Source organism: Tetrao urogallus, assembly GCF_951394365.1.
Source record: "Tetrao urogallus genome assembly, chromosome: 6".
NCBI lineage: Eukaryota > Metazoa > Chordata > Aves > Galliformes > Phasianidae > Tetrao > Tetrao urogallus.
The window spans coordinates 16833167-16858006 of record NC_136819.1 but is presented as its reverse complement, the minus strand read 5'-3'; the positions used below and the strand labels follow the sequence as shown (position 1 = coordinate 16858006).

General features: G+C 36.2%; 1 protein-coding gene across 1 annotated transcript; it reads left to right on the top strand.

The window, feature by feature from the left end:
- Positions 1–1158: 1158 nt before the first annotated feature.
- On the top strand, positions 1159–24347 carry CPT1A (carnitine palmitoyltransferase 1A; the record flags this gene model as incomplete). Its single annotated transcript, XM_079537772.1, has 18 exons — positions 1159–1299; positions 2311–2450; positions 2851–3022; positions 6063–6164; positions 6903–7040; positions 8258–8335; positions 9060–9167; positions 10799–10886; positions 13459–13654; positions 14930–15118; positions 15352–15457; positions 17100–17216; positions 17968–18132; positions 19379–19513; positions 20653–20805; positions 21723–21827; positions 22691–22783; positions 24261–24347. The coding sequence occupies 18 exons, from the start codon at positions 1159–1161 to the stop codon at positions 24345–24347; spliced, it is 2313 nt and encodes a 770-aa protein (XP_079393898.1).
- Positions 24348–24840: the final 493 nt, after the last annotated feature.

The window sequence follows — 24840 nt, the reverse complement described above, 5'->3', positions numbered from 1 at the left end:
CTCACATGAACGAGTACACAGCTGACTTTGACTTCCTGATACTTGCCTTCAACAATGCCATTATAAATAAGCAGTTGTTAGTGACTGAGTCATGGAGTGCTACAAATTGCAGCTGTTACAAGGAGGGCATACAGTGCTTGCCTTGGAACTTGTGTTCAAAACCAGTTTTGTTTTTTTTGCTGTCCTAATGAAACACTGTACATGCATAGATGAAATTGCATTCTATCACGGTATTGTGAGCGTTAGCTTAGTTTCTGGAGGCCCAGAAACCTGATTCACCAAGATTTGAGCCTCTGCCTTCCCCAGCAGCGACTGATGGATTTGGGAGGTCTTTGGATTGCCATCAGCTCTTCTAGGAGCAGTTGTATTTGCAGAGGCTGTCCTAGAGATAGGTACTTTTATAAATATTGCACTACCCGTTGGTCAATTACCTTACTAGATGTTGTGCAACAGCATTTATCTTGTTCATCTCGCCCTAATACTCTTTCTACATTGTGTATTTATTTCCTAGTCCTGTTAATACAGCATTCCCAGTGTTTACATTCCTTTACTGTATATTCATACACGAACCTTTGTATTTCTTCTCCCACGTTCCAGGTGATTTTGGCATTGTAGAATATTTACAGTGAGGAAGAGCGAAGTCACAACAGACTACTTTTGAAGTGCTCTGCTAAACTGTACTTGTTAGCTCTAACAAGCGGTTTAGCAAGGGATGAAGGTCAACTGGAACTTAATTTTTAATTAAGAAGTCTAAACTTGAGATTTGCAAAAGAAGTGCTACGCTTACAGAAAAACGTCAGTGCTGCCCTGGTCCAAATGGTGTTGATTATCGTAGAATCGTAGAGTCACCAAGGTTGGAAAAGACCTCCAAGATCATCCAGTCCAACCATCCACCTATCACCAATAGTTCCCCACTAAACCATGTCCCTCAGTACAACATCTAAATGTTTCCTGAACACCCCCACAATGACTCCACCACCTCCCTGGGCAGCCCATTCCAATGCCTGACCACTCTGAGATGAAGTATTTCCTGAAGTCCAACCTGAATCTGCCCTGGAATTATTATGATATGCTTGTGATTTTAGTACCTTTGTACAGAGTCTTAATTTTTTTTTTCTTTTTTTTTTTTTTTTTTTTTTAACAGAACTCTCTCCAAAAATGGCAGAAGCTCATCAAGCAGTAGCATTTCAATTTACAGTAACTCCAGATGGGATTGACTTGCGAATGAGCCATGAGGCACTCAAACAAATTTACCTATCTGGTGTCCATTCATGGAAGAAAAAGTTCATCAGATTCAAGGTACTTAAAACCAGTCAAGCCTACCAAACTTAAGGTTCTCATAGATGTATAGAAGTTTTGTTTAAGCAGAACTTAATTTTTAGGCCTCTTTGGCATATGAAGTTCCTTACAGCAAATGACTTCTGTGAATTTTAGTTAACAAGGGGTAGTAAGGAAGCATCAGCGCTGGCTGGTGCTGTGCTAAAAGTACAATGTCAAGACTGAAAGGATTCTTCTTTTTTATCTGTTCTATGGAATCAAGATGAAGCAGGTATTAGAAATTAATAATACCTTTATTTTATTCTCTTCTCAACAGCTCATAGAATTACATATTATCTATTTGCATAGATCAAAAATGTAATCATGACTTTCAAAATCACGTGGGTGCAGAGGTACCAAACTATGTTCTTGATTTATGTGTTCTTTACCAAAATAAATCTTCAAATTAGGAAAAAATGTTTGTTATTTTCAAAGGTACCTGAACATCCATCTTGAATAAATTACACCAAACAGTAATGTTTCTGATTGTTGTTTTGTTTTGCTCATAGAATCAGAAATGGTATCTATTCTATTAGTAGCACATGAGGTAAGCGACAGGCTGACTTCAGTGTCTTTTTCACATACTTTTAAAAAGTAGCCTTAAGAAAAATATCTTTGAGACAGACAGTTTAAATGACAATTTTCTGAATCTTGTCCAGTAGAGTATCTTTTCCCAGGTATTTGTTTAGGAAGGGCTAATAATGGGATTATGGAATCATAATTGGAAATGTCATTTATTCCAAAGAACTTTGCTGATTGCAGTGCTTTCACTAGAACTTGTGGCACAAACTGCATAATCTATGAAGTAATTATTGGTATTGTTGTGAGAATTTCCAGTAGCAATCAAACTTAGCTAAAATCCATGAAAGAAAATGCTGGATAATCTTGTTTAAAATTAAATGACTTAAATGTATTGATTTTTGTTTCTTTCCATGGTAATATGAAGTCAACCGCTTTGGTATGAAAAAATTATGTGAAGGCTTTTCTTTCCAGAATGGAATTATCACTGGTGTTTATCCTGCTAGCCCCTCTAGCTGGCTTATTGTAGTTGTGGGTGTGATGTCAACAATGTATGCCAAAATTGATCCTTCTTTAGGAATAATAGCGAAAATCAACCGAACCCTTGATACAACGTAAGTAGTCTGAAAACTTACTGTTCTCTAAACCAAATCAGTTTTATGTGTAATTGCTTTTCATCTAAATCCTGTTAAAGCATACCAGTCTTTGAACAGTGTCTTTGTGATAGAGTAAGCGTAAATCTTAATGCATGAAGTTATTAAATGTGTAGGTTGTTGTACCAGTATTACTGCATTGTTATATACGTGTTTGGGAAGTGCATTTGGCAACTTCTGTTGCCTTAGTTCTGGCCATAGGAGAGGAAGTTTGGAAAGGAGTTCAATAACAAGGAGCAGACAGGCGTAAAACTTGCACAATGCCTGCCTTTGTACCACAGAATGTAGGTTGGTAATGTTAAGTTCTCCTTAAAACTTAAACTGACGTTAACTGATTCATACTGCCTTTTGTTTTAAATAGTGGCTATATGTCAAACCAAACACAGAACATTGTGAGTGGAATACTTTTTGGCACAGGGCTTTGGGTTGCCCTTATTGTCACAATGAGGTACTCCCTGAAAATGCTGCTTTCCTATCATGGCTGGATGTTTGCTGAACACGGCAAGCTTTCTGCAGGCACCAAGCTGTGGATGGTAAGGATGTATTGTCTTTCTGTTCTATCTCATCTCTTTGTGTATGTGGTCTGTTTTCAAAGCTCTGAAGTAGATAGTTTTGTAGTTGTTCTTTTTTTCTGTCTTGCTTGAGTTTTCTGTGTCACGGAACAAGGGCTGTTGGGTATTTTTACTAATGACTATCATCCTTTTGATGCTTTAATTAAACTATTCAATATGGCCTTGTGGAAGGAAAAGCAAACACTTCAAGAAGAATGCCTAAATTTCCCAGCACCTTGGGACTGTGTGACTCAAATGCCTACTTCCCTATGTGCAACCACAGCTTAAACTCAGGCTATGGAACAACAACAAAAAAATGTTGTTCTCTCCAGAAAGCACTACTCTAATTCTTTTTTAAAATAGAAATGCTGGTATTTTTAGTCATCCGTTCTAAAATTAACCTTACATTTAAAGAAAACTACAGTCTGTCCCTTCAAACGGTCGTAGTGGTAGGACTCCAAACAGAGTTGGAGAAAACATATGAGGTGGGTAGCTTGTAACACAATTTACGCTTAAAGATAAGACTAGAATGACTTCTTGATAATTAAGATGCTTTGGAAAAGGGTTTGAGAGGCTGCCATCTCCCTTAAAGGCTGTAATAGGTGTGGGGAAGGTATGTATAGGTGCTCTGGAAGGGGGAGTGGATTTTTATTATTCAGGCTCAGTTGTTTAAACTTCTTCCATTGTTGACATAGAATTTAAGTGCTCTCCTAAGATAAGAATTAGCTTCCCTAAAAAAATCAAGAGATGTGTAATGATGTATTATGGAAGTTGTTCAACAACAGATATCCAGAATATACATTACAGTTCAATATTAGTTTGTTACAAATGAAATTTCTAATCAATAGTTTCTCCTGGAAGCAGTGTCAAGAGCCTCATGACTTGAATTTGTACAGTCCAGGCTCTGAATGGTAAGGCTTTCTGTCGATTGCTTGAAGCTCTCTCTGTCTGGGTTTTCAGCATGTCCTACCAAACAGATATGTTAAGGCTGTTAATCTTAGCTTACACTAGCCTTGAACAGTATGAACTGTAGTGCTACTTACCACGCTCTGTTGCATATTATTGATATACTTTGGTATATATGATATGCTGCATATATTTGTTCTATTTTGCTGTGTGTTACACGTGGTTTAAAAACAGGCCACTATACAGGTGTATGCCTAGCAGTATCTCATCTCTGTTTAATATAAGCCTTTATTTCACTCCTTGCATTTTTTTAGGTAGTTCCAACAAAAGAGAGGACTAGTTTACCTATAAACAGCACCAACTACCTCAGCTTTCTAAACCTTTGTTATCCAGGAGGGATTTTCCTGTGCATGTGTTGTTTTTTTCCCCAGCTGATTTTCATGCTGATTAACAGCATAACAATATACTCACGATGTTTTTCTTTGTTCAAATAGTGCTGCAGATAGCAAACTTGTGCTGCGATTTCAGCTGCAGTATTGATTGATTGGCAGGCTAATTGGAAGTCTGGTGACCCATCTAATGAAAATATTTCAGCTTCGAAGTAATTAGGTTTTCTGATGGGTATTAGGATGTGAAATCAGAGAAGTAATGAAGGAGGTGTCAGATCACTTCAGTGGTCTCAGACTCTTAAGTAAACTTGTAGTTGAGCATGTTTGTTGTATTTGTCAGTTGAGCAGGTAGTCTTACTCTCTATCTGAAGAAAATCATGCCTGGCTGAAGAGTTCTGGAATAAAATAGTCTCCAAGTATGGGAAGTAGATTTTCTTACGAAAAGCTGTGGTGTTTTTCTCACCTGGCTTTAAAATTGTTTTATCCACGAAGCACAATCAGATTTCATTGGGCTGATTACCATGGTGCATCTAGCAGATCTGTGCTGCGGGGAGGTCTTTTTTGCTGGTAACACACTGCGACTGTTAATGGCTTTGCTGCCTGAAACAGCCTCCTGTAGCTGTGCTGACCAAGGAAATGGAGAGGGAATGGGCTGTTCTCATAAGTAGTGTTTTCAGTTGTTTGTAATTTGGGTGAACAGGGCAAATGTTAGCAATTAAGTAGTGAAAGGGCATCTTCAGTTTTCTTCTGTCTTCAGCCCGTTTGAACACAGCATATTGAACTTCATAGAATATGCTATATAGGATGTTGAGATTGTACTTCACAATAAGTGAACTGTTGGTTTAATACTTGATTTTACTTTCTTGCCCAAATGGGATGATTAATATCAATATCCTTCCATGTATAGTCTAGAATTTGCCTGGTTGAGAGTTTCAACTTAGTGCATGTCACAGCTGAGAGGTATTCAGAGATAGAAGCAGCATTTCTATCTTCAGTCTCGTGGAGAAGATGGGATGCTGTAAAACTTGAAACTGAGTCTGAAACTGTTGTCTTTGATTTTTTTTAGTTTGTTTATTGGTTTTTGATAACACAAGGACTGTGCATAACATTGGCATGCTTGCACAACTTGATGTGTTTAAATCATGCAGTTGATTATCTGGGGGCAAACTGTTCTTAAAGAAACTCCCTTTAAATGTGTACTCTTGATGTTGAGCTATAACTTTGAAAAATATCAAAGCATGATTCCAAAGCATAATTCTTAATGATGGCTATTATTATGCGGGATGCTTGACTGAACGATTCCTGTTTTGGAGTACAATTGAGGTGGGTTTTTCTGTTGGCTATTTTGTAAGTAAAATATCGATGGGTACATTTGCTTTTTAGTCTTCATAAAGGAAAATGAATGAGGAAGTGCACTCAGTAACTGTCTCCATTTTCTATTGAGACCAAGGCGCGTCATATGCGAACAATATTGCCCAATGACCAGAAGAAGTCAGGAAGTCTCCATGATGCTCTTTTTCTTCAAATGATGTGTTGTTTGCTTTGGAATTTGCCATTGCCTTTTTGCCTTTGTCAAACAATGATAAAGATGATAGTTGGCTAAATTTAGTCTAATGTTGCTTACTAGTGAAAGGAACTCCCAGCTATGTTATTCCTTTTACTCTGTCATTTTCCTTTGTGGAGCATAATAAATTGAAGTGTATATTTTGATTTTGTTTTTCCTTCAGAGTCTTGTAAAACTCTTCTCAGGACGTAAGCCCATGTTGTACAGTTTCCAGACGTCTTTACCACGATTGCCAGTTCCAGCTGTCAAAGACACAGTCACCAGGGTGCGTGGAATTTGATTCATTATCTTTGGTAACATTGAATCCATGCTTAGATGCCTTTGTATTTATATCAGAGTGTTTTTGTTTTGTTTTTGCCGTGTCTTAAAATCATTATGTGGTGGTATCAATATTTTCTCATACATTAAAACGGAATGTGTAGAAACTAAGGGCTAAGACAAACCACTGAAATGGATGACAGTTTGAAGCTGGCTTGCTTCACGTTGGGTGATAGGGTGTCTGTTACAACACTTTCCAATGAAGTGATATGCAGGGCTTTCAGTGCATCTTGTATTTGTTATGTTGACTAGCATGCATGTAAGCGCGTGTTTTATGACAAAATCTTGCAGCAAAGTGTGTAAGTAGGACTGTGTGTTATGGAAACTGAAGGTTTGAAGGAAACTGAAGGAAAAGAGCTCGATGAAGCTGCTTAAAGCTGAAGAGTTGAGTCCTATGATAACAGTAAATATGTTCTTTAAAATGCTTTCTTCTCTGGAGAGGAGAATATATGGTTAGAAAAGTGACCTTTTCCACAAATTCTGGAAAAGTTTGCAGGAAAATGTTTAGAAGTGTTTTAACAAAACGGCGTTTTGCAGCCTTATACATTTGAATCTGAATGCTCTCTCTGCTGTAAATGATGTAAATGTTCTCTCTGCTGTAATGATGTATGTGACTTTCTGCTGAAATGATGAGAAGGTGCACATCTGTGACTACAGTGATGCTGATTCTCTTCCTGTATTGTAGTATCTGGAATCAGTCCGGCCACTTATGAATGACGAAGAGTTCAAAAGAATGGAGGGTCTTGCAAAAGATTTTGCATTTAACTTAGGACCAAGGCTTCAGTGGTACTTAAAGCTAAAATCGTGGTGGGCCACAAACTATGTGAGTAGATCAACAGACAACTTCAAATTACATCTGTTGAATATTTGTTTCCTGTTGTATTTTTGGCTTATTGTTCATTCTGTCTTAAATGGAGAAGAAGGGAATTGAAACTTGTGCAAAGTGCGTTGGAGACCACTGGATTTGCACAGAAATAAGTTGATGTGGGATTTTGAAAACAGAAAGTTTGGTAAATGGAACTTTATAGAGCACATCTTTGTTCAGTTCTGTGTTTGTTATTCTGGAGCCAGTGATTTAGCTATTACGACTGCTCATAGGCTATCTATCCTTGTTAAGATTTGTAATTAAACCCTGAACATAGCTGTCCAGGTAGTTTAGATAGAAGAGTACTTTAGGAAAACTTTTTTATGTAGAATTGATAAAGCATATGGAAAAGAAATAAGCAATTGTAACAAATGTTTTCCATCAAAAAGAAAATCCAAACTGCAGTATCATAGTGAGAACTGTGTAATGCAGTTATAATCATAGAATGGCATGGGTTAGAAAAGTCCTTTAGGAGGACCTCACCTAGTTTCAACTCCCTTGCAGTAGGCAGCGTTCCCAACCACTTGATGAAGCTGCTTAAAGCCCCTCATCCTACCTGGCCTCAAACGTGAGGCATCCACAGCTTCTCTGGGAAACTTGTTCCAGTGCTCACCGCCCTCATAGTGAAGAATTTCTTCCTCAGATATCTCATTGAAATCTCCTTTCTTTTAGGTTAAAGTCATTACCCTGGTTCTATCCTTTTATGCCTTTTTACAAAGTCCCTACTTTCCTGTAGGCCCCTTTTGTGTGGTGGAAGGCTGCAATAAGTTCTCTTCTGAGCCTTTTCTTCTCCGGGCTGAACAACCCCAAGGCTGCCCTTGAGCTTCCTGATGTAGTATCTAAAATCTGGCTCTACACATTAACTGTAGTTCTCTTAGGTTACCCCAGCATTTGGGGTTTCTGATGCATTTCAAATGTCATGCGAAGATGACAATTTATTCAGAAACTTACTATTTCTAGAATTATCCTACTTTTTTTTTTTTATTTGCTTTCCTTAAATATTAACAGAAATCAGTGGAGGATTTTTGTTTCTTTGTATGTTTTTAAGTGGGGGGGTGGCAAGCTGACTGTTAAATTTCTATTTCTGTACAAAGCACTGTAATGTGGAATTATCAACACAGCAGATGTCAACTATAGAAATAATGAACTTTTACTCATCTTTTTTCATCCTACAGGTGAGCGATTGGTGGGAAGAATATATCTACCTTAGAGGGCGTGGACCAATTATGGTTAACAGTAACTATTTTGCAATGGTAGGTAAATGCTATAAATGCCTTATGGGTCAAAGAAGCATTGGAAAATTTCTGTCATGGATCTTAACTTATTTTTCTTTAATATTTCCCTTTTTAGACCTCTGTTGCCACTGAGTATATGGCTGTCCTTGTTCTTTCTGGAGTACAATCTGAAACAAATGTCTTACAAAGTGCTATCTTCATAATGAACGTAGCACATCTGGCAGTTGGGCAAACTTGTGCAGTGATGGCTTCTTTTACAGTTTTATACTTACTGCAACAAGCTATCTTTAAAAAAGATTAATGTGAAAAAAAACAAACTGATGCATATGCATAGCACAGTTGTGTGTTCTGGTATTTGTAAATGTCTGTACAGGAAGTAAAATTGTGAAAGACCCTGAGGTTAAAAACATAAGTAGGAAATACTGTGGTTTTGAATTCAAATTTTCAGTAGCACTATATGGGATGACTGACAGCCATGCTGTAGGTTTTCAAACTGGTGCTGTTAAGGAAATTGTGGCTATTGAAGGAATGGAATTTAAATCATCAACTCACTGCACTAATGTACTTCATGTATTTTTAAGACTTGACTTCACTGACCAGAATATAGCTTAAAAAAATTTATTTAAAAAAAAAAAACAAAAAACAAAAAACAAAAAAAACAAACCACAAAAAACCAGTAGTATTGTATATTTTTCAGTGTTCTATGATAATAGCTAACTTAAGATTCTTATGTTCTTTGCAGGACTTCCTTTATTTATTTCCCACAACCATACAGGCAGCTAGAGCTGGTAATATTATCCATGCCATCCTGCTCTACCGGAAAAAACTGGACAGACAAGAAATCAAGCCAGTATGTACATTGGTTTAAATAGGTTTTGGTCTTTTCCAGCACAGTTTATAAGGAGTTGATCAGCTTTTACAGCAGGAGAGGGAAGAGTTGTGCCAGAACCATATGTGAGACTCAACTGAATTTGTGATCTCAGGCATCTTTGTTATCACTTGAATTGCACATGTGCACAAACTACTGGCTATCAGATGCAAGCTTCTGTTACACCAGCTAATTGCAGCACTTGAAACTGACCTAGCTATTTGCCCAAAAGAGAAATAAGGTCTTATGTTTGCATACGTTAAGTACACCACCTAACAAATTATTGATAGGTAGCAAGCATGTCATGGTACTTCTGAACCACTGAGTTCTGGAAATCCCAGCAGGAAAACATTTTCCTATTTCCTGCTAAAACTGACTGTAAGGATGAATTTTAAATTGAGTAGCATATGAAGTAGGTTATATGCTGAAATATCAACTACAATTGGATGTGTACTGCTTGCCATATTTTCATGTTGTGCTTTGTGATTTCTGCTTATAGTTGCTTTGCTTAGTGAATCTGCCAAATGCAATGAATTTATTTACTTGATATATCAAGGTAGAAAATAAACACTTCAGTATATTGCTGAATTTACTCATTTCTTAAGCTGGTGTAGCAATAAAGCTAGACAACTTTTTTTAAAGTTAAGTTTATCTGAAGTTTAGAAACATTTGATTTACGCTAAGTGTGTGACTTCATACTTCCTCAGGACACTGCATTTCCAGAAAACCTAAGTGTCTTTCAAGCAGATTTTGTTTGAAAACTTGATTTGTTTCTATTTCATATTTTATTCAAGTAAGCATCATAACCCCCAGCCCACATACTTAGTCTGTGATGATTCAGTGGATACAATTTCTTTCCTAGTGTCATATAAAGAAACACTAAGAAACGTTTGTAGCTTTTCTTCAAAGCAGGTGTCCTAGGGAAGTCTTCCTACTGTTCTGTTTGTTTGTATGTTTGGACCCAGATAATTGGAGTAAATACACGGTGTGTCTAAGAAATGGTATTTGTCAGGCAGAACACTGCCTTAAAAACATCCAGACTTCAGAGGAATTCAGATCCTGATGTGGACATAGTGGTTATAAGAAGGTCTGCTTGATAACAAAAGACACCATTGAAAGAGTGCAGTTGAGTAGCTGTTGCTGTTTGAAGCAAAGGTTGTCCTTGGACTTGGTGTTGTGATTTCTCCTGCATAGGAGAAATCCAACAAGGAAGGGAGCCAAAGTAGATAAGGATAGGAGGAGAGTTGTGTACTCTCTTGGGTTTATGATGTAATTTCATAGGTGGATTAATCAGAAACAGAGGAAGAAATCAAGGGGTAACCCAGATTGACCATAGAGCACATTGGATTTCTGATGCAAGCTATCTTAAGTGCTTGCTTCTGAAGAGTGAGCTTTGATAAGAATTAAAAATAAAAATAAAAAATACAGCTACTGGAATGTAAGTGAGTGAAATCTTCCACATGTAGTTGAAGGGAAAACAAGGAACTGAAAAAAAATGATGCATTAGAAATATTCTTGTTCTGCAGCCTCTTGTTTACCCAGATTGTTTTTTTTCTTTTAAATTTACTAACGATCTATACTAAATTAGAATTTAATCCACATGTTTTGTACAGATTCTTCTGATGGGATCCACTGTTCCGCTTTGCTCAGCTCAGTGGGAGCGGATGTTTAATACCTCCCGCATCCCAGGAGAAGAATCAGGTAAGCAGGGCTATCCAAGGAGAAAAGAACATCTCAATGGAGCTCACAGTTTTGGGGATATTTTCTGCTAGACTCCCTTTTTTTCCAGCTAAGGGGTTGAATGACACCAGGGCACCAGTACTGCTGTTTCTCAGGAAGTAATGAATTGTCATAGAGCACATAGATAGTTTTTTCTGTTCTGAATGACTTTGAAACTTCACTTCAGTGTTTGTCTCTTTAATTCAAAGCTGACTTCAGGAAATTCTGCCTTATGCTTTTAATTTATATGTAACTTTTTTTTTTCTTTTTTTCCTGTTCTACCCTTTCAGGTTTCTTTTGATACACAGAGTTTTTCTTTGCGAAGATTGAGTTCTCTCATCTGAGTCATTTTAAAATCTGTCCTTTTTTGATTTTTTTTTTTTTTTTTTTTTTTTTTTTTTTTTTTTTCCCTTCAGTTTATTATTTACAACAGCATCTTAATGTATTCTGCTCAATATGAATGTGTGTTCAGCATTGTTGCTTACCTGGGTTAAAGGCAGGTACAATCTTAGTCCTTAGGCAGGCTTTTCAGTGCCAGTGTTATCTTGATGATTTGTATGCATTGTAAGATACCAGATAGATGAATCAGCTCTAAGAAGGACAGTGACTAAATCTTTCTCTGTAACACATTAAGGAAAACACATTCTTTTTTATTAGCTCCTGCTCTAACTTTCAGCAGTGAAATGATTATTCTAAGTTTTAACTAAATTTTTACATCTTACTGAATTGAATTGAGATACCTGTTTAAGTAGAACAGGGTTATTTTTGTGTGAATCTGTTCCTGCAGCTTCTATGGGATATTAAGAATGTATTTACAAGTTCACAAGCAATCGTATTTGCTAGCCATGCCCAAAAAGCAATTGTATCTGTAAGTCAAAGTTCATCTGTACGTTGTCACTGTACATTGACATATGCTTTCAATTCAGACAACAGGAGTTAGGTATGTCTTGAAGGAAGGCAGATGCATGCATTTTCATTAATGCATGGATAGAAAAAACATGGGTAGAAAAGTAGGGTATGTCACACCTCTTCCAGTCCTTTCAGTTGCTTATTGAAATTAGCCATGTAACCATGGGGTAATTTCATCTCCTTATTTTATTTTTTAATGCCTTCTCTGGCATAGCAAGGATTTTTTTACATATCCATGTTAAAGTTGTATTGCTCTTTCCAGGTGACAGTGATGTTCTTTAGTAGTGTCATGGAGTCGTAGAATGGTTTGAAGAGCTATTAAAGATCATGTAGTTCCAACCCCTGCCATGGACAGGGCACCTTCCAGATACCTTTCCATCCCTGTCTGGACAGATATTCCAGATTTTCCCACTGCTTCTCCTATAATTCACTTATACTGGTGTGAGTCTTAGTACCTGCCATGTTGAAGAGTTATGTTGAGGCTTAACGAATATGGTGGTCTTGTTCAAGGTACGTTTGACTGTCACATAGGCTTGTATAACCTGGTGGGTTGGAGCTTTAATATTCCTGCATCCTGAAGATCCTAAGGAACTTTAATTTTTTGCAAACTTTAAAGGGGCTTATTCCCATTCAGGGATTTGGGTTGGTCCTGACGAACGTTTGGTGACTTGTTTGTTGTACTTGAATGTGACAGTCAGTGCATCAGCTTTGAGAATTTGGAATATTAAAGCACTTGAGGCAAATTGTTCTCCGTGCGGTGGTATTTTTCTATGGAGTGTATCCCTAAAGGCTTAGTAGGGGCTTCTCCCCCGAACTGGCCTCCAATGATCCCCCCCAATAGCCTGACCTACATTCTCTGGGCTCAGCTTCTTTTTATGTTTGTGGCATTTTTTTTTTTTTTTTTTTGTGTGTGTGTGTGTGTGTGTGTGTGTGTGTGTGTACGTGTGTGAGGATGCTTTTTTATTATATTTTTTTTTCAGTGTCAAAACAGAATAGGAGGCAGATCATCTGGAAATACTAACATTAGTAGTCAACAGATGAAAGAAAATGTTGCTATCCATTTTTCTCAGTTCTGAGAATGAAACCCTGTACTAATTCTGCAGCAGATTTTCTTGGAGCTTTCAGGTGCCCTTGTGATACTTCTACAAAAGCTTGAGCTTTATCTAGGTTAGCCAAAGGTGCCATAAGTATAAAACTGCTTCTGGTCAGTGGATACCTCTCAAAACTTCATGGGTAGGTCAGAACACCCAAAGTAGAGAACTCTTTCCGGGTACTATGTTTCTCAGAATAATGAATTTTAGGCTTTTAGGATGTCTCTTCACTGTCTCATCAAATGATTTCCTCGGATTTATAAGAATGTCAGCAGGAAGAGCAAAAGAACTCAATTACTGGTTTCCATCATATGAGGAGTTTACCTAGCTGCTTAGAAAGCTTCAGTAGGTGTTTGACACAAAGCCGTCATGTCGTAAGCCTTCTTAGGCTTATTCCAGTTGACCTTCTGTTTATAAACAAAGTGAAGATAAACTTGTTTGAATGAGTTGTGGCTAATTGATAGTACATGCAGCAGGCACTCGCCGTTACATAGTGTATTATTAGTATTTTGAGACTTCAGCTTTGTTTTCATAAAAACTATTTAAAATTCTAGATACTCTCCAGCATGTGAAAGACAGCAAACATATTGTTGTCTATCACAAGGGGCGTTACTTCAAAGTGTGGCTGTACCACGATGGTAGACTGTTGAAACCTCGAGAGATTGAACAGCAGATACAAAGAATTCTTGATGATGATTCAGAGCCTCAGGCTGGTGAGGAGAAATTAGCAGCTCTTACTGCAGGAGATAGGTATGGCTATTATCATTTTTTTTTAAATTAATTTTATTATTTGGAAATATATTGCTGACATGTTACTGCTATGCTGTCCTTTGTAATGATGATGTGGAATTAAAAATAATTTTGCAATTGCATCTCTGTATAGACTCCCCATACTTAGCTGGAAAGCTAGAGAAGTTTGCTTTGTGGTAAGAAGAGCAATTTGAGGCTTTGCAGTAGTGAGAATGTTAAACTATGTAAGCTTTAGGTTTTCTCTGAGATTCAGTGACATTTTACAGAATGTTCTCAAGATTGAGAATGTAAATTCACCTGGCTCTTTGTGAGAGATCATTGAATTCAATTCTATTTTGACAAATTCAGTTCAGTCTTGCCCAGGCAAGACTGGGCTGTTTCTGGACACTAAAGAGAAATAGCTTTGGTTTTTTAATATACTACCTAAGAGATATTGTACTTCAATACATTTTTTTCATTGGAAAAAGTTACAGATTTCTAAATAAATAAATGTGGCACTGCTGCATAGAAATTTCTTTGTTCGTTAACTTTAGATCTGTTTCAGTTGTTTACCATGGAAGTTTTCATGGAAAATTGTCCAGATGCTTATATTTAGGTGTTATAGCAATAGATATTTTTATCAGTGAATTGTTTTCATTGTTATTACTGTTTTCTTTCACATAACAGGTATCTTCTTTTGTTCAGTTATTAAATGTAGATGATCGATGTTATACATGTTGTGTGCAGCAGAAACTTCTGAAGAATAATGCTTATGCTTTGCATTCATGTTGTGATACGAAGGCATTATTGAATAGTTTGAGTAGGAAGGGACCTGAAAGTTCATTTAGTTCCAGCCCCCCTGCTATGGACAGGGTTATTTTCCACTAGACCGGGCTGCTCAGAGCCCCTCCAACCTGGCCTTGAACACTTGCAGGGATGTGCATCCACAGCTTCTCTGGGCAGCCTGTTCCTCATCATCGTCATAGCGAAGAATTTCTTCCTGATGTCTAATCTAAATCTGCCTTTTTTTAGTTTAGAGACCTTTCTTTCTGCACTCCCTTATAAAGAGTCCCACCCCAGCTTTATTGAAGAGACCCCCTGTAGGTACTGAACTAATGCTGAATTATTTCCTAGTGTTGTATTATTACCTGTATGTTTAGAACTTTTCTGTGCTGATACAGTTTAAATGAATGCAAGTCGCAGCTCAAAACTTGATACAAGTAGGAGGAATGTCTCAGGATGATAAAATATGCACTAATGCATGTAACCTGGCTGTAAATCAAATTCTTTCTGCAGGGTACCATGGGCTAAGGCTCGACAGGCTTATTTTAGCCGTGGAAAGAACAAACAGTCCTTAGATGCCATTGAAAAAGCAGCATTTTTTGTGACATTGGATGACGACGAACAAGGGTACAGGAAAGAAGATCCAGTGAGGTCACTAAATGAATATGCAAAATCCTTAATACATGGCAGATGTTATGACAGGTACAGTATTGACTCTGTGAAAAGACCCTTCTCTTTTTCAGAGATGTGCTAATTCACGTGGCTAATGCATATGAGTTAGTGACTTATAAGCATATAAATTTGTCCATTTCATACAAAAAAAAAAACCAAAAACAACCAGCATTGTCTTCGAATCTTTTTCACAGACACGAAATTAGAGTATAAAAATGTTTCTGAAACATAAAAATTCATAAGTAAATTTAATCTTTTTGTAGGTGGTTCGATAAAACGTTTACTCTTGTAGTATTCAAAAATGGCAAAATGGGCCTGAATGCTGAGCACTCCTGGGCAGATGCTCCTATTGTTGGACACCTGTGGGAGGTAAGTGTTACATACAAAAGGTTAATGTAGAATATAATGTTAGGTGGTTCATGCAACACCTCTGAATAACATCAGATTCCAGTCTCTTGCAACTGTGTTGCTGATGAGTGATTTTGCATCACTTTTGTCTTCCGTGTTGTCAGTAGAATTCAAAATAAACGAACAAGCAAAACTAGCTAAAAAACAAGTTGCATTGCCTTAAAGGCCTTTATTAAAATTTAATGACAACAAACGTGTTTATAGGAAAGTGATATGTCACCCTATCTAGCTTGTTTTTAATATTCTAAATCAATAAACTATTGCCTGTTTGACATAGCACTTCATTTTGCATATGCACATGCTGCTGAAGCACCTAGGCTTCCCTGTGCTGTAAAATCCCATGTTTATTGTTAAAACTTAGAAGTTATACTCTGTAGCATTTATTTCCCTTAAGCTATTTTTACGTTCTAGATTGATTTTATTTAAATTAGCTCTTGTGTTTTGCTGCTATGAATGGTATAAATGGACTTTTTGTCAAATTTGTTCATCATGGAGATAGTTTATTGCTTGAAATCCTATCTGAATATTTTTTCTCTTTGATGTTTAGACCTATAAACAGTTACAACTTCATCACTCAAAAGTATTTCAGAAACATTAGCTAATTCTGATTTAATTATGAATCTGTGCAAGTGGAACCCAGGTCCGACTGACGCCCCAAGTCATGTCCTGATTTTATTATCTAAGAGTATCCATTTGTATAAGAAGAGAAAGTCCTAACTGCATTCTCTAAATGGGAGAAAGTCAAAACTCATTCAAGGTTGATTGAACAGTCTAGTTCAGACTGGCTGTTCTGGCCAGTGGAAAAGTATTACTTTGTTCTACTTCAGAGAATCGCTCAGTGTGCTTAGTTCATATCTTTGTACTTACTGTTAGTTGGTTCCTTTTCTGCTGAGAATCAGGAAGCCCAAAATAAAATAGAATTCAGTTTCCTAAGAAATTCTGGACGTTTTGTAGTTGGTGTGTTCTATCCATACCAGCAAGAGATTAGAAATAAGTACAGACATATAACGGATTTTTATCAAACTTTTTCTTTCCATGTTGAACAGATTGATAACCTCAAGGTAAAAAACAAAAAAAAATATTTCACTTGAAATCTTGTAAGGCAAAGTCTTTGTTTGTCATTCAACCTCATCATCCATCTTGAAAACTACTCCAAGAAACCCAGTGTGCACATAAAATGTACTGAAACATTGAGCAGCTTGTGAATCTTGAAAAGAATTAAAGATTTCTGATTAATTTTTTGGAAATTCACAATCTGCAATAAACTGTTTTTGATGAACTGGTTTTGTCAGATAACAGACTTACAGAAATTCTTTAGAACCAAAGTTGAACAAAGATTGAAAGCCTTTTTTGGAGGAGGTTTAATTAAAGCGTTTTGCACCACTGTAGTACAGTATTTTATGTATATCTGGTATTTTTCTGCTTAGAAGTAAAAGTGCCTTGAAGTAATAGGCAGTATTTGAGAATAGATTGTATTTCACTGTGTTTAAAAATGTGTTATCCTGAAAATGTTGGAACTTATTCACTGTTTTTGAAATTACTTACTGTTGTGGAATTAGGATATAATGTGTTTGCAATTCTGAAAAGGTATCTTTCTTCACAGAATGTAATGGCAACTGAGTATCTTGAACTGGGCTACTCTGAGGATGGACACTGCAAAGGAGAAACCAATCAAAATATTCCTATCCCTACCAAACTGCAGTGGGAAATTCCAGAAGAGGTAAGGGGAAAGGAGCTCAGCTTTTCTTAAGCAGTCAAATCATATAATTAATTACTGAAAACCTTACAAGTAGTTAATTGCTTTGAGCCCTGTAAAATATGTATTTTGCTTGTGCGCATTACCCAGTGTACTTAAAAGGATGGCAGTGTTTTAAACACTGCTTTTTAAAAATTCTGCTCAGGAAATAGCAGCTTTTTTCTAGAAATTTTCTTAGCTTAGCAGCTTGTCAAAAATAAATGGCCATCCATTGTAAACAGGAGCAGTACTGCAGTGAAGTTTGAGTTGCTGCTGTGTTGTTATTATGCCTGTGTAATATTTCCTTGAGATTAGCTGTCTTGCATGCATTCAGTATGTATTCTGTGGCTGGTGGTACACTTAATGTGTGATCTGAACAGTCTTATGTTTTTTGTTGGAAGAACATTTTTGGACTCCAAATGTGTATTGGCTTAAAACTTTGTTTAAAGCTGTTTGAATCTTAACTTTCACACAAATATATCTTCTTTTTCTCCAAAGGAAGAATATTTACACAATGATGTTAATGGCTTATAATTTATAGTTACTTTATAATATTATATGTTTATAATAAATAATTATTTTTTAAAATTTTATAATTTTACATTTATTTTATATTAGTTAAACATGTGTGCACTTTTCTTTTGAATGCCTTCAAATGCTTATACCTGTGTATGTGCGTATATATGTATGAGATATATATATATGTATAGATAAGTCATTTGCTTATGTGTTTCAGTGCCGAGATGTGATTGAGAAGTCTCTGAGCACCGCTAGAGCTCTGGCAGATGATGTGGACTTCTGTTCATTTTACTTTGATGTTTTTGGGAAGGGGCTAATAAAGAAAGCAAAAACCAGCCCTGATGCCTTCATTCAGCTTGCCCTGCAGCTTGCTCACTACCGAGTAAGAAGAACAGACTTTGACTTATGCTGTGGGCAATTTAATAAGATTCTGTGTTTCTGTACTTGCGATTAGAATGTGTGATTGTGTGAAGTACGCTGTGCTTTCACGTAACTTTGCACTGCTTGTGTTATTAAAGACATTCAGTGGAAGTTAGTACAAATGCTGAACAGATTACCAGTCGGAAACTCATTGTCCAAAGGTTGATTTATTGATGCTAATGCAGATTTTTCTCTTCTGCTTAGTTGTTTTAGCCCTAGGTATCTTTAGATACGAAAACTTTGGTAGGTGAATTTGTTGTTGCTGTTCAAACCCACATAGTATTAAACTTACCTGTTAGTTTGGAGTCTCCCTTAATTCTGTAATAATGAACATTCCATTCCTTAACATTATTAATAGGTGTGCCTGCCTGTTGGCTTTTTCTTTTTAGCTCACCTTTTTTTTCCCTGCACATTTTCATAGGATGCCCACATAGCAAAATGTACAGGTTTTGCATTCTGGCTGTCATTGCTCAATATTTATTGGTATTAGCTCTCCGAATTTATCTTTTGTTGCTTTTTTAAATGCAATTCTAAATTGAATGTCAAAGCACAGAGATTCCCTTGCTGCTATTATTACTTATTATCTTTGTTACCATTCCTTAGGGCAGCTACATGGCAAATAACTTGACTTTCACACACCATCCCAACCACCTTTTATTTCTATATTTTCAGTAACCACCCAATCTCTTAATTTGAAGCTGAACAAACTTTTGTGACCTGAAAGAATTGGTACCATGTACTAGATAAGCTTTTACAATATAAAAACTTCAGAATCTGTGTATTTTGGATTTTGCAGATTGTTTTCAGTTTTCACTTTCTCAGATCATGTTCTTTCACTTTTTTTTTATCTCCATGCTGCCATACAAATCTATGCTGTTAAACTTTGAATTGAAAATATTGTAGCTTGCTTAACTACAGCTGTGTTAAGTAGCCACTGAACTTTCTAATAAGCTTTTGATAGTTTTTGAATTAGTTCTTTTTGTGACGAGCAAAGAAGTGGGTATAAAATGGGTAGTCTTTGCTGTAAAAGCATTGATCAAATCCCATTACTACTTTTTTCTGTAAGACTGCTAATGGTAGACTACTAACAACTTGCTTAACTTGTGGAGTGATTTGCCTATGTACTTACCTTGAATGTTACGATCAATTAAGAAAGAGAGGCTAAGTCTGTCTAAGCAACTAAGACTTTTTTTTTTCCAACCTTCAAGGACATGGGAAAATTTTCTTTGACATACGAAGCCTCTATGACACGCTTGTTCAGAGAAGGGAGAACTGAAACTGTCCGTTCGTGCACCATTGAGTCGTGTAATTTTGTTCGAACCATGGAAGACCCAAGTGAAAGTGTAAGTTGATTTCTAATACAATCCACAAAGTACGCAGCTAGCACTTTTTATTCAGGTAAATTTCTGTATATGTACAGAATGTATATATTATAAATGTATATATACATTTAAAGAAAGAGTGATGCCTTGTTTTGAGAATGGAAGTGTAGCAGCAGATAGCTTCATCCTCTGCCAGTATGGCAGGAATTAAAGACTACACCGAAAGAGAATAATGAGTCACTAATTAACAAATATGCCAACTTCATGGATCTTAAACTCCAGAAAGCTGATAATATTTGTGAATTTCTTATTTGTGAAGCAAGGAATGTCATGCCAAACTCTCAATTGCCATTAAAGAACTTTATTGGGGTGAGAGTCTCTTGAATTGCTGCTGTAGAGTTGATAGGTTTGGTTTAACAGAATGTGCTTAACTTTGACATTCAGCGAGGCTCTAGAAATATCTAAGAATAAAATTTTTGATGGACACATTTTAGTTTTAACGTGGTATTTAACAAGGATTCTGACCTGCCATTATGGAACTGTTCAATTTATAGAAATGTGGATGCTTTCTATCACAACCATCCCCCTGAATGTACTGTTTCTGCATTTTTGACACATAGCTTATTCACATGGTCTGGAAAGCTAAGTCAGTAGATACCTTTGCTAGTATACTCAAATCTCAATTCAGTTCTTTTTAATACTTGCTTTTACTACTTGCTTCTTATCTGTGTGTTTTTGCCCTCCAAGAATTTGTCCTCCATGGACTATCCACAAAGCTTTATTCCAGAGTGCCAATAGGAGGCATGCTTAGCGTGACTACCAGTGATTTAGAAGCTTTCATCTTGGAGACTAATAGTCTGTTAACAGCGTCCTGAATAAGTGGCATAAAATACAGCGATGCTGGGCCTAAGTGACAGGTTACCATATTTTCAGTGTTGCATTTGATATGATAAGATCTTAGCAAAGGAGCTATCTTAAAGTGAGTTTGAGACTGAAATTTTCTTTCAGCCCTTGCGTTACACTCATACGCTGTCATCTAAAATGGCTCTTGCAGTTCCTGCCTTTCTTAAACCACGTTGAAACTTGATTTTCTGCAGCTTTCTAAGAAACCAAATAGATTCACTTAATGGAATTTTTTTCCATCTTTCTTTCATTGTTAGAATGAAAATAAGCTGAAGTTATTCCGGCTTGCGGCTACCAAACACCAGCACTTATATCGTCTTGCCATGACTGGTGCAGGCATTGACCGCCATCTGTTCTGCCTGTATGTTGTTTCCAAGTACCTTTCTGTAGATTCTCCTTTCCTCAAGGAAGTAAGTTATCTTCATTGACTGGTTGCAGTAAATAACCATTTATTTATTTATTTAGTGTTTTCTTGTATCTGGTTACATATTAATAGAACTCCAGTTTTCCTTAGAAAGAAGATAAGAGTGTAGATAGCATGGCCTAACATCTTACAGCTTGTTTTCATTTTTTTAATATATATCCATTTACTAATAGACTTTCAGTAACACCATGTTAAGGTTTGCAAGAAAGATATAATCAGTATTACAATAAAATACTGGCTCTTAGCACATATTCACCACAGGCAGCCGTGTGCTTTCTCTCAAGAATATTCTTTTGGAACTGTAACAAAATTACTTTGTTGTACATTGACATGAACTAATGGAGCCTTATTGTGTAATTTTTAACTGCAGTGACAAATGTTTTATTAAGCCATATTTTAAAGTTGGAATTTCTGAAATAAAGTTGGAATGCTCCTGCTTTAAGTTAAGAATCAAACAACCTTGTAGAGCTTCTGCAGCTTTCCAAGAAACCTCTGTATTGTTGGAGACTTTACAAACTTTTAAGAACTACTTTCTGTAGTATTTACCTGGGATTTGAGTACCACCGCTGCTGATCTTGTAACAAGTCCTGTTATGCAGAGTTTACCAGGCTATAGATCAGTTTCATCTGTTTTGAAATAACATTTGTACTCTTAAGAAATTTTATTACTTTTTAGAAATGAACATCAAGATCCAATATGTTGATGGTTTACATGTTAGGACAAGTTAAGTTGTTTCTTTTAACACTCAATTATTCATTCCATTGACGTGTGAACTAGAGTTACCTTTTAATATTGCTTTATTGAATATTTTTAAAGTTATTTTTATTGTTTCTTGAGAGAGTTGCTTGTTCCTAAACAATATGATGTACTTGATTTTCTTTTTTTTTTTAACCTCTAATAAAGGTTTTGTCAGAGCCTTGGAGGCTGTCAACGAGTCAGACACCACAGCAACATATTGATCTGAAGAAGAACCCTGAGATGTTATCTTCTGGTGGTGGATTTGGACCTGTATGTTTACTAAATACAAATATCCCTTTTAAGAACAGTTTTGTTTCAGACCCGTAGTCCCCTAATGTTGCACATAAGAAGTGCAATATACACTTCAAAAGTGTGTTTAAAGTTTTCTAATTATGTGAATGTGCTCAGAAAAACCAACATCACCTTTTTCCCTTGTCCCACTAAAAAATGGGTCATCCTTAAGGAAATATGCAGTTATCAAATGTGGCATAAGGCTCCACAGGAGGGCTGATAAACTGGAGGCTTCTGTCCTAGTATCTATGCCTGCAGATTTAGTATGTCAAACTATTATTAAAGTGACAAGCAGTTTACTACTTACACTAGATTTTAAGATTGTGATTTGTGGAAAGTAAGTATTTCACTGTTATGAGGTTTTTTTCATTTTTAATTTCTAATTAATTTAAAAAAAATAATTGTTCACACTCTGAATTAAGCTAATCAGATTGTCTGCTTGCCTTCCTAAATATGAGTAGTGGCTAGGATAAGAATAAAACAGTTTTGTGGAGCTAGTGTACTGTTAGAGTTGTAAATGAGCTTCTGACTTGCTATAATATTTCACCAAGATTTGAATATGGAAACTGGTAATATTCTTGTTAACTCTGTTAGGCAGGCTTTTCCATGTCATAGACTGGATTCGTCTGTTTCAAAAAGCATTTCTATTAAAAGAATGGTGAGGGGATCACAGGACTACTCTTCGGCACTCAGAAATCAGAATAATTATTGTGTATTTTGGCTGGCTTGTCAAGCTGAAAACCGGTTTTGTGGCCGTTGCTTGATTGGTTTGAAAAGTTCAGAGACTGTTGTAGAAAGTGAAGGAAAAGTAAGTTCAAGACTTGTCATTTTTCTTCCCTTAGGTGGCTGATGATGGTTATGGTGTTTCTTACATAATCTTAGATGAAAACTCCATCCATTTCCATGTCTCCAGCAAATTCTCTTGTTCTGAAACGGTAAGGGACAATCCTTTCCTGCTCTGATATCTGCTTGTAAAACTCTTCTACTCACTGTCTACTAAAAATGTTAGGACTTGCAACATACAGTTGTACTCTGCTTTTTTCTTTGTCAACATATGCTGTATATTAATGCTTTTCTCAGCTTCTATAAATTTAGTGACTTGATGAACCAAGGGAACGGTACAATACTTCCCCTTTCTGTCAGATGTAAAAAATAATAATAAAAAAAGCCTAAGGTCATAGTTGTGCACATGCAGTTCTCCGGGATTCCTCTGAAATGACTCCTATCTGTCCCGTAAGCAGTAAGATAGGTGTCTCCTGGCTTTTGTTATTACAGTTTAGCTTTGATTTGCCTCTGGCTGCAGTGGTAAAGATGATTCAGTGGTGTGCTCTTTATTCTTTGAATCTCCTTAGCCTAAATAGTTCTGACGGAAGTTGATGGATAAATTTTAATCTGTGCTTGGGAAACTTAAGTATCATAATTTATCGGAATAACACCCATCTATTGAGAAGTAGTGATGTCATCCATCACTTCTGTTGCAGAGATCAGCATTGAGTGAGCTTCAGTTTGTCCTTCCCCTTTGTTTTATGACTTACCAGCATACTCGGTTTTGGCAGGAGTACATAGACCTTAACTTGTCTGATAGATCTTGGTGCCTCTGGTTAATCATTACATATTAGAAAATATGACTCTGTTCATGTGTGGTTCAAACTGTTCTTCAGATGCCATTTAATTTATACATTAAGTTTCCCTGTTCTCTTATCAGTCAAGGCAAAAGTCCACAGAGAGAAGGCAACGCTTTATGTTCTTGTCCTTGATATTATTAGAGCTTCCTGTAGTAGGTTTTATAATGTAGCTAATGATTTATATTCGTAATCTTTTTCTTCCCTGTACCATTCATCTCTTGGAATAGTTTCTTAATGTTTAAGTAATTGTGATTTTCATTTCCTGTACTTCATGTTGTTCTTCCAATGGATTCAGGATTCCAACAGGAACTCAAAGGCAATTTCTTTTTCTTTTTTTTTTTTTTTTTTTTTCCTTTTTCAGTATTTTTAGGTTGTTTTATATTTTCTGGGCATTCTTTTGTGTTGTGAGAAATGGCTTAGATAAAATCATCTTGTATGAACTAGATGTTTTCGGGTTTTTTTATTATTATTATTATTATTTTAAGTAATAGATGCATTTGATTTCAAAGCTAAATTCTCAGTGCTGTGTGTAAAAAAAAAAAAAAAAAAAAAAAAAAAAAAAAAAGCATAATGTAGAATTTACCAGTCAATAATAGCATAAAACTGGATTAACTTGCATAGCATTCAAATTTTTGCAGTTTAAATTACCTGTTTTATGGTAACAGATGTGATCTAAGCCTGTGTTCCAAAGTCACAAAATATTGAAGTTCTTTCTTTTGCTTATAAGATAACTTTACCAGAGAGCACAGCTCATTGTATCTCATTGTATTTTTATTTATTTATTAAGGATTCTCATCGCTTTGGAAAGAACATCCAAAAAGCAATGGTTGACATCATGGGTTTGTTTCAACCTCCTAAAAACTGTACCAAATGATTTGGGTTATTGCCACCAAGCCAACTCCCATCATTGGGATGGAAACTCTTCTGAACAGCGAATGAAAGCAAGGTTTGCAAAAACACTAGCTGGTGAAGAAACTGAGTGACATCGAGTTGATCTTCTATGAAAACTTTAGCCATGGTTTGAATGTTTCATGAATATTTTTTTTAGTAGTTTGGAAGCATTTAGTTCCACAAAGGGCAACTTTTGCAATTTTATACATTTCTAGGGATGAAGTATACCACTATTGCACGAAGGCATGTATATTCTAACTCAGTTTTTTTCTCATTTCTTTTCTTGTTCTTGAAATTATTTGAGTCCACTTGTGTTCCAGAATGGAAGGGATAAAACATATCAAGTCTTAAACTCAAAGCCTTTAAAAGATTTGATTCGGTATGCATTGATAGCAGGATGTTCTTCAGAGTATCTGCTGCTTTATTTCAACAAATGACAACTCTTCTGGCTGTTTACCTTCATTAACATCTTTAAA